This window comes from Folsomia candida, unplaced genomic scaffold (genome assembly GCF_002217175.1).
Source record: "Folsomia candida strain VU population unplaced genomic scaffold, ASM221717v1 Fcan01_Sc001, whole genome shotgun sequence".
NCBI classification, from domain to species: domain Eukaryota; kingdom Metazoa; phylum Arthropoda; class Collembola; order Entomobryomorpha; family Isotomidae; genus Folsomia; species Folsomia candida.
This window is the reverse complement of record NW_019091193.1, coordinates 7,198,924-7,209,781: the sequence shown is the minus strand read 5'-3', so window position 1 is coordinate 7,209,781 and position 10,858 is coordinate 7,198,924. Positions and strand designations below refer to the sequence as shown.

The window sequence follows — 10,858 nt, the reverse complement described above, 5'->3', positions numbered from 1 at the left end:
CAACGCGAGCCATTTGAAAGCTCCCATTGAAAACTCTCTCCGTCCCCGCAAACCAATTTCCCTCTGATAAACGGAATACTCGAAAATATGCATGAGCTTATTCTCCACGTAGAATTTATAATAATCTGCAAATTTATAAGACTCCGGTCTTCCGATATAAAATGCTTCTGAAGCTGACAAATTTCGCCCAATTTTTGCTTCCACATCCGTCCGAAATATGGCGAATAAGGGATGCATTTGCTCCTCATTGTGTACCTGAACTCTGTACCTGAAGGAATATTTTAATGAAATTAAAAAAAACTTGGAAACACATTTCTGAGTTAAATAATATGCTATAAAACTTACCCGTTATCAAGAGCAGCTCTCAACGTCTTAATTTTCCTTTGGGGCGGCTGCGAGATAAACATGCTAGTGAAAGTACCCAAATACAAGTTAACCAACAGGATAGAAATGAGTCCCATAGCGCATATCAGACTGAGGGATTTGTAACGAAAATTCCTGAATTCATTAACGCTGCTGAACGTGGAAAAGAAAACGGAAATCAAAACCCATCCAATTGTCCTCCAATTTACGGTAAACAAATCCCTCGTAGTCCTATTCCCAGTACTTGACAAGATTGAGATCAATATGCAAATTACTAAGATGCAGACCCACGCAAGAGTATCGAACGGATGAAGAAATATTTCCCAGGTGACTTGAAAAAAGTGTCGAGCATACGTGTTATAATATAAATCCCGGTAAAAAGGATCGTTAAAATAAAGGGCGGCATTTAGTTCTAGGAGACGCCCAATATCTTCAGGATAGAGGGTGACCGCAGTGGCGGATAACTTAATGTACAATCCCTTCTTCAGGGTAGTATCTTCATAAACATCGATTTCGGACTGATCAGCGTTTTGAAAGGAAAAGTTCCAATGGTTTAAGCATAATCGGATAACTGGACCGACGTACACGCATTCATGCAATTTTGTCAAGTTGTAAGAAATACACTTCTTGTCGATGACTTGGGGCATCAGTTGGAGCAATTTGTTTGGGCGATGTAGGATTTTATTGTACAGAAAGTGAGTCCGTAACGCAGCGCGGAGATCATTTTGCCCCAATGGAACAAGTTTTAAATTGCAGAAGAAACAGTACATAAAGAGTTGGCGGGAACATAGGAGAAATAGTGGGACATAGAAAAATGAAGAATTTATATATTTTTTAACGTAAGCCTCAAGTTCACTTTTTGACTGGTTTGTAACGACGAGGAAGGTGAACTTATCTGTGAAGGAGACGCCAGACTTTTGTATAATTAAGACGGACCTTGACCAGGATGACGTTGATAAAATGTTGACATTATGTAGAATTGAGAACTTTGGGAGAGGTTGACGCAATAATTTAGTCGTAACAGTGGTTGCCATAGCGACATCGGGGTCATCCTGATCTTCCCCCTCGTCCAAGGATGTGATGGATTTTAAGGCAACAATTTTATAAGTTAGATGCTCTAGTATGTTGGGGTTGAAATTTAGGTACGAAATACAGCTAAAATCCTTTATCTCACAATGATTCGTGTCGAATGCTAGGTTAACATGAAATGAGGGGTTATTCACGAGCTGTAATGCTTCTGATGTTCCTGCAACCAAATTTTTAAAAATACTGAAATAAAGTAAATAATATACTTTAAAATTTGCAAATTTATGTAGCAACATGAAATTCTTCCTATGGCTTTCTCGATGGGATATGAGGATATGACATATCTTCAAGAACAAGATCTTATAGGACACTTAATGTATATACACAAATTTTCAAGTTAGCATAACATGCACATTAATAATTGAACAAAGTATTAAAAAATAATAATAGCTGCGGTGGAGGCCGTTTATGTACCTGTGGACGTGCAAGGCGGAAGGTCAAGTATTGCGTGGGGTCGATAATGAAAGTCAATTCAGCTGTGTTCCTCGTGGAGATTAATTATTCAGTGTGGCTTCATCGAGACAAAACAAAAAGTAGCATTTGACGTCATTAACACCATGCTTCATCTAATAGCTAAATACATAAATAAATAAACAACATGATTTATTTGACCCCTATACCACCGTGGCGACGGTTTTGAAGAAGGGAAAAAGAGATTAGGCCACGTCCAGAACTGTATTCGTATGTTCTATTCCTAATCCCCACTGGAGGAGGGAGGATCATGATTCGCCAAAAATTGGTTAACTTCTTTATATAAATATGCATGCACATTTATGTAGGTACGAGGAGCATGTGTGTGCAGAACCTTTTAAAAACTCCCATTGAAGAAGCATCCTTTAATTAGTTTTATTTATTTATGTAACCATCCATTAAGCCAACGGAAAGAAAACTCTAACTAATTGCTACACGCATCTGCAATGAGGCGTCTCCTCTTGGTGACAACTTTGGAAATTCATTCTGTTCCGTGGTAAACAATTCAATGAGGCAATTCACACACTCTTTAGTTCGAGGAAAAAAATATTTAAATCTGAAAGATCAACCGAAAACCAAAAATAAGAACACAATGCTGCAAGTTAGTAGCTAGGAAGAAGTCAAGTTGGACGATATATGTTTTGAATAATGAGTTCGAAGATGAGTAAAATCGGTCAAGTGGTTCCCTGGTAGGGGTCATATGCATACTAGGTCTGGTGGGATCGTGGGTGATGAATAATCGGAATGGTCACAGATGTCTGATATTCTGGGAATTTGTCATGTTTGAGTGCTAAGCCTAAAATATTATTACCAAATTAATTTTCGAAAATATTCATATGTACAAGTATGCAATTTTGAATGAAGCTGCAAGTGTATATGAGCTTTGCATGTATGTATGAAATCAATTTCAAAAATTTTGTAGCAAGAGGTCCGGTAAGTATAATTCATCGAATCTGTTACTCAGAACGTTTAAAATTTGTAATTTATCTTGCCTTCCATATTATTACTAGTGCAACTTTGCGACTTGATGTTTGCTGTAATAATATGCTGGAAAATCTTCCCAAACAATACATACTATTTTGATGTGTAAATCCATCGCATAGTTATCAGTAAAACTGATACAGCAATATTGATCATGACAGCACAGCACAACACGAAACCAAAATTGTTAGGCAGATCTGATAAGGTACTTAACTCGGGAATTCCATCAATAAGTATGCACCACAAATACGTATGATTACTATGTATCAAGCGTTAGTGGTGTGACATGCAAACATTTTTGCGCATCGGCGTGGTACAGATGCTTATGTGCATTATCAGAAAAATTACAAGACTTGAGATTTGAATGATTAGTTTAACAAATTGAGAAATAGATGATTGCTGTAACAACTTGAAATTTGAAGAGCACTTGCATTGTTACATTGTACTGATTACTGTACATTTTTACATCACATGATGTCATGCTACAATCCATCAGTCTTATCGGACGGATACGCCGGGTATAAATGTCAAGGTGGTACGTGTTGAAGCACCAGTCACACCCAATTAACTGCAAATCTAAGGTCGACCTAGTAGAACCTGGGAAAAAAGTCTTTCAAAATGTCGTCAAAACTAATTGTTCCCTTTCTCTCCCTATTTTTCCTGTGTGGCACCCTTGTCGTGGCGCACGTCCGTTTGCTCGCCCCCGTAAGCCGGTCTTCGATGTGGCGAAATCCTCAATTTGCTCCACACAACCCACCCATCAACTACGACGACGATGGGCTGTATTGCGGAAGCGTGCCTCAAGAGGAGGTCGTGACGACTTGTGGTCTTTGTGGCGATCCTTTCTCATCCCCAACGCCACGAGCTAACGAGCACGGAGGCAGGTATGGAAGGGGAGTTATCGCTGCCAATTATTCAGCAGGACAGGTAGAAAAAATGCAAATAAGAATCGTACTGTAAATTGAGAATTAACACCCTGTTTTAATTATGTAGCTCATCAACATTGGGCTCGATTTTACCACGGCGCATTGGGGATATTTTGAAATTCACGTCTGCGACGGTCTTCCAGAGAGTGAAGCCTGCTTTTTGGAAAATCGTCTCGTTTTTCAGCATGGTTCGAGTAAATTCCCAGTTTCTGGAAACGGTGGTAGTCAAACTATTCAAACAACGGCGCAACTTCCATCAAACTTAAGGTGTGAGCATTGCATTCTTCGCATGAACTATAGAGCCGGAAATAGTTGGGGAGGTAAGTAGGAGGTTTATAAAATTTTATGAAAGACAAATGAAAATTATGAAAATGAAGGAGGAGAGTAAAAAATGAAATATGAATTTGTTTATTCAAGATTGTCATAATGGAACTGAAGGAATGGGTAAGCTAAAAAAAATTATGATAAGTATTAAAATGTGTGTGTAGATTCTTTATGCATTCATTTTTTTAAAATCAGGATGCGGACGCCAAGAGACATTTCGACACTGTGCTGATATTTCTATTCTGTAAATCACAATTGAATACGTACAGAAAAATGTGATTCTATATGTAAAGGATACTTTGAATTGTAAAAATAGTTGTTCCGGAATATATTTAAAATTAAAATAAATTTAGTTCTGCAATGAAATATTGTCCTATTACAATAAGCATTAAGTGGATTATAATGAAAGAATACAAATTATTTGTCGATAAGCTATACAATACGATATACCTATTAGTCGCTAATGCAATAAAAATTTACGCATAATTGATTTACATTTATTTTATCATGACAAAAAATATTACGCATTTTTGCTCATATTGATATATATGGGTATCTATATGCATATTGATATATGCATGCAGATACATACGCAATTGTCCATACAATTATTAATAACGCAAGAAGATGCATATTTTATGTGTTTATAAAATTGAAAACTTTGAAATACTAGAACAACAAAAAATTTTACGACTTACTTAGTTCTAGGTAAACAATTATCTAAATTACAATTATGTCTGCAATATTACAACAAAATGACACTGCCAATTGTGCTCTCGTACATGAACTTGAAAATATTATTATTTGCATGAAAGTTATACAACTGGGTTGATACATGGGGTTGACTTATGTACATTGTACATAGATAAATACTATATATGCACATACATATTTATCTTCATGGTCATAATCGGTCTCAATCGGTCACACTTCGGTGCATTGAGGTAGAAGATTATCCATGGAAAATAAGGTTCCAGTTAGATCAGCTTCAGAACATTGTTGCCAGCTATTTGTTAAACCTAATTATTTACAGTCCTTGGACAGTTAAATTGTAAAAGTGAATATTTAGTTAATTGAAAAACGGAAACAGTGCACTCCATGAGTCACACCAAGCATGCACCGTAGTATGTACTTATCTATGTTTTTTATAATATATGTACATGATCTATGGCTTGTGCTATGATATTAATTCTTTATTTTCTAAGATGCGATACACAGTTACACACATAAAAATGTAGTGCTGGCATGCGACAGCAGAACGTTTAATGTTCTTGTATAAATAAGTCTAGATACTGGATACATGTCTTTCTACATGTCATTGTTTGGGGTTCGGACGAGATTTTGTAAAGTTTTTTACATTTGTTGCAAAAGTCAGCAATGTAAATTTTAATAATTCTTAAAAATTAGGGAAACTATTTCACATTATATAAGAGAAAAAATTAATCTCAAATGACATAACGTGTTCCTGATCAGTCCCTTATTTTAATGAGTCACATTCCATGCATGTAGTACCTTATATTAAGCTTTAAGAGATATGCACAAGATAACTGGTGTACTTATTTGCGTATACTATACGTTATTCTAGCCATATTAAAAGTATACATATATTATTGCTCAAATCGCGTCGAGCTGATCAGGCGTGAACTCGACTCATTTTCTTGGAGACTTGTTCAAACTTGATTGTAATTTGTAACATTTCATCTCAATTCTCAATATTATTCTCCCCCGAGCTCCTCAGTCTTCGGGTGTTGGGGACTTCAATGCATTTCGTTGTAACAAAAATTACATATGTAATTAAATAATTAATAGATAATGGGAAATAGGTCAAGTAAAAAGAAAAGTGCACCGTCAACGTCACGTCGACGAGGTGGTTCTCCGCCACCGTCAACTTCACACCCCGAAAATTCTCAGTCAACAGCAAGCGCTTATTTGGACAATTTGGATTTTTCTGAAATTACAAAGAAATTTGAATGCTGCGTTTGTCGTATCATCATATTCGGTGAAATTGTGAAGTGTGAACGTGGTCACAATTTTTGCCCTTCGCATTCAAGTTTGTTGGCAAACTGTCCAAGTTGTCCGGTGTCTCAATCAATGAGCGACGATCTTCCACCACCATCAGAAAATCTGTCATCATCTAAAACGTCAGCAAACTCGGTTCCTCCCAATTCATCCCCTGCCAACAGCGGAAAATCATCAACTTCAACCCCGGACAAATCGTCAGAAAATTCTTCACATAATTATTCACCTGCTAACTCAGCCACTGAAAATTCAGAAGACGAAGAAGATATGTCATCGGAAAATACACCCCCACGATCTCCAACTTGGTCCTCAACTTCTGAAGATGAAGATGTTGAAATGGAGGAACCTACCCTATGCCAATACGAAGGGGACGGGTGCCCTTATCGCGGTAGGTGTCAACACATTACGGAACAAGAACACGAACCAAATTGTGAATACCGGTTAGTTAAACATCACTTAAAAATGTGTTTACAATGTTTTACTATTTTGAATTAAATATGGTTTTATTTATTTTTGTAGTCAAATGTTATGCTGCCTTAAGAACACGGACATTTGTTCAAACTCCAAAATTCTGTTCCGAGAATACATCAACCATTTGAGGAGCACCCATCACGTTAAAGCAGTCAACGAATGTGAACATGTCCTCAAATATTTTGTTGTGCCAGGACGAAAATTTGTACCAGGTGAGTAAAAGTTTTACCTTGGAAAAATAACCTCTTTAGCTCGTCAAATTTATTTGTGAAATTTTTAAGCACAAATCATAGGTTTAAATTGCTTTTCCTGTTTACTATTTAGAGGGAGCCTTGAGTACCTTCATCATGGAAGCTTTTGATGAAGAATTTATTGTGAGAGTGGAAGAATTGGGGGACGAAGACAAAAAAGTATTCATTTGGGTCATGTTCCATGGACGATGGGAAGACGGCTACAAATTTAAAGCTAAAATTCAACTTTGCAATTCAGATCGTGCCACTGAAGACACTGACGACGAAGAAGAGGTAAATTATTCGTCAAGCATCATTTTAAGTGCTAAATAAGATGGATGAACTCGTCATTAACATATTTTTTTACATTTTATTGTTTAATTTTAAATTTAAACCAGTTAATCTATTATTTTTCAGGATGATTTTTCCTTCGTCGGGAAGGTTCGAGACACTACGAGTTTTAGTTGGGAACGGAATGAAAGCACCAGTCTCGTTCTCGAGTTGAATACTATTCGGAAAAATTTGACAACTGAGGTCAAATATGGGCGTTCTCAGGTTACGTACTGGTCAGTGAAGGTTACCATTACCAGAAGGGATGAAGATGAGGAAAGCGACACGGATAGAGACAGGGATAACACTGACGACAGCGATATGTATGAAGATATCGACGATAGCGACAGCGATGACCTTCTGGATGACTAATAAAATTATGTGCCATAATATTTAAAACTCGATAACGTATAGATATTAAGCTATTAATTATTTAGGTATACATTGTAGCCTACCTGCCAATTTCTACAATTTTATGTGACAATGTTTATCAGGTTATTATTAGTAGGTCCGAAAGATAAAGATCAACAGGACATGGAATTAGCATTTGTAATTGTAAATATGTTTGACTACCTACTTTATTATCTGCAACATTACACGTCATTCTTTATTTTATAACTCTTTTTTACAGTATTTTATATTGAATGCAAGTACATATATATAATAAACCCATGAAGTACGTACATATTGCATAGTAAATGAATCTCAAAGACGCAGACACCTTGACTTTCGTTTTCATGTTTGGCATATGTATGTATGTACATGTGTATATACATACATATACTACGACAATTGTGTTAGCTAATTTGCATAAAAATGGTAATTTCATTGTCATACAACCAAATCAATTGGAAGCAAATCATTCGCATCGTACGACAGGAAAGTTCCCTTTCTACGGAAGACGCCAACAACTTTTACTACGTAATTACATACGTCAATCCTTCTAGTAGCGATTAAGTAACAAGTATATACATACATGAGTGTGTTCTACAGACATTTTTCTATACACTTTAATAGTCAATTCAATGACAACTTTTCATCATCATGGAAAGCAACTTTATCTCAAATGAAAGAAAGTATTGTGCATAATTTGAAATTGCAAGTTTTCCAATGGCTGAAGGCAACTTTCCCCAAGTTGATGGTCCATGCCAGCTTTGGCCTGTGGCTGCCTAAATCCGGGATGTAGTATCGGGATCTTTTGCATTAGCTTAATAATTATGGAAGATGCCAGCACGCTCCATGAAAATCCGGCCACTGTATCCGCTGCTTGATACAAAATTTGACAATAGTTCCCGTCAAGCCATCCTCCCGCACCAAGTTCAGATCCACCAATTGATTTCTGGGCGAAAATCCCCTGAATCCAAATACAGACATAGATAAATTACGACACAAATAAATAATTTCTCGAAATCCTAGTGAATCTTACCGTTAGCAACATTCCCACCATACCCGCTAAACCATGAACCGTAAAGACGTCCAATGTATCATCCAATTTCAATTTTTCTTTAACTTTGCATCCCCAGCGACACAGGGTAACAGAAATTACGGCAAATGGGATAGTAGCTAATGGATGAATAAAACCTGACGCAGGTGTAATTACTGTCAATCCCACGACGGCCCCACAACAAAATCCGTACGCTGAGAAACCTCGCGTAGTAAAACAACAATCTAAAATTGACCACGTGACAGCTCCAAGTGATCCGGACAGGTTGGTGATAACGCAAGAAAGGACGGCCTGAATTGTTGCGCCAAATGCTAACCACAAATTTATCTTGCATATTTATGTATTTATATATTTAAGACTATGACGACGTATTTTACCTGATCCCACGTTATACCCAAAGGTTCCAAACCACATAAAAATCATTCCAATAACGAGGTAAGCCATGTTATGTGGTCTAGCGCTTCTTTCTTTCAGGCTTCTTGGGCCCAAAAAGTAGGAATATGTCAGACCTGCGGCTGCAGCGGGGACATGAATTGGTGCTGCGCCACCAAAATCAAGTACTGCAAAGTGTGATAGGTACAAATCATCAAACGTGCCTTTTCTAGTATTATTTTTCAAGACTCACCACCCATCTTGTAACTCCACCCATTCGGGTTTAATGACCAATACGCGCAGGGATTGTAGACTAGCAGGCCCCAAAGTACCATGAAGACTAGGGCAGGTAAAATCCTTGCTCTTTCCGCAATTGACCCTGATATTAGTACCGCCGGAAAGGCAGCCGATGCTCCTTGATAGAGGCAGAAGGACAATTCGCTAATCCGAGTACCTGTCGGGTAGGATTTGCCAAATACTCCGGTGTAAAATGATTTTTGGAAATCTCCAATCCACGAGTTTCCACTAATTTTAGTTTATAAGTACATGATATTTATCGAGTATCAAGTGTGTAGAAGATGCGACTACAGATAAACTTACCTGGTAAGTGAAAATGAAAGTGAGTACCCAACAACATACCACTCAACACTTGTCAATGAAACGGCACACAGGGACAGAAAAATCATGGACAACGCACTTCTACTGCTGGCAATGCCACTGTAGAAAAACCCACATCCGGGAACCATCAGCCACATTAAGCATTCAGCCACATCAGCCACATTTCCAAATACCATGAACGCTTCATTCTCGAAATTTGACGTTATCAGATCTATACAAAAAATAATTAAAATTATCTGGTGAACATGGTGTCAAATTCCGTCGTGCTAACACCTCAGACATACCTTGGACAGGATAATTATCGCCTTCAATAGTAGAATTGTACCGCAATCTTACAGTAAAAATGCTCGAAAGTTGAACAGTGTTTTCCATGTCGAGATGTTTGTGAGGACACCGACGCCGATGTGACATAAAGAAAGATGCAAATAATATACTTTATGCATACATTATGTAACAGTGTTTCAGTAGTAAAGGTCCCTGAGTAATTTCCTTCGAATTACTTAGATTACTAGGATATTGATGATTCCATTAGAGTTACGTTTACAAATCATTTTGTTCCATAGTAAATAACCAAACCATGTGAGCAACTTTATTGCATAGCATCAAATATAATGAACGTTAATAAAATAGTAGTGACCCAATCAGTAAACTATACCTGCACATTTGTATTTAATAATGCTGCATGGATTATGTCTATATTTTTGATACGATTAAATGATCGCAGCATTTTCCCCGACAACAATCACTGGTTTATGAAATGAGTACTTGAGCATTTGCTCTTGTCCAGCCAGATGATAAATCTCCATGCAATCGTTCAGAATTATTTTGTGTCCTGTTTGAGTCACTTCTGCCAAATAAACTTTGATAGACAAGTGGATCCATGTACGATATGCGTCCACTCAGGATCGTATACCATTATTTCACGTTGGACATCACTGTAACGTATGTATTTCATACCCCAGCACACTTAATTGTTCCACACAAAAGGATATTTATATCCAGATGCTTGTTCCTCACAAATTCAACATACGCTTTATTATGTGCAATGCCTGAACAAAACCGTCTCACTTTACATGATTGAGCTCTGCTCGTGTCACCCGTATAATCCAGCCTCACTCCATTCCTTCCTTTGTACATCTCTCCCTAATAAAAATTGTAATCATGGTTCAATTGCTGCTAATTGATAACGATTATAAATGGACGTCAGTATCAGTCACGAGCCG

At 37.3% G+C, this 10,858-nt stretch overlaps 3 protein-coding genes across 3 annotated transcripts; 2 read left to right on the top strand and 1 right to left on the bottom strand.

Annotated features, from left to right (window-relative positions):
- The first annotated feature begins 3,428 nt into the window (after positions 1-3,428).
- LOC110863601 lies at positions 3,429-4,645 on the top strand. The gene is made up of 4 exons (XM_022112950.2): positions 3,429-3,828; positions 3,895-4,147; positions 4,245-4,271; positions 4,347-4,645. Exons 1-4 carry the CDS (start codon positions 3,520-3,522, stop codon positions 4,397-4,399), a joined length of 642 nt encoding a protein of 213 aa, XP_021968642.1. The 5' UTR covers positions 3,429-3,519; the 3' UTR covers positions 4,400-4,645.
- Positions 4,646-5,770: 1,125 nt separating this feature from the next.
- On the top strand, positions 5,771-7,900 carry LOC110863065. The gene is made up of 4 exons (XM_022112292.2): positions 5,771-6,610; positions 6,690-6,853; positions 6,966-7,165; positions 7,289-7,900. The coding sequence occupies exons 1-4, from the start codon at positions 5,964-5,966 to the stop codon at positions 7,571-7,573; spliced, it is 1,296 nt and encodes a 431-aa protein (XP_021967984.1). The 5' UTR covers positions 5,771-5,963; the 3' UTR covers positions 7,574-7,900.
- On the bottom strand, positions 7,642-9,622 carry LOC110863203 (ammonium transporter 1). Its single transcript, XM_035846264.1, has 4 exons — positions 9,271-9,622; positions 9,023-9,205; positions 8,628-8,956; positions 7,642-8,555 (listed from the first exon to the last, which is right to left on the bottom strand). The coding sequence occupies exons 1-4, from the start codon at positions 9,350-9,352 to the stop codon at positions 8,259-8,261; spliced, it is 891 nt and encodes a 296-aa protein (XP_035702157.1). The 5' UTR covers positions 9,353-9,622; the 3' UTR covers positions 7,642-8,258.
- Between the last annotated feature and the right edge of the window lie 1,236 nt (positions 9,623-10,858).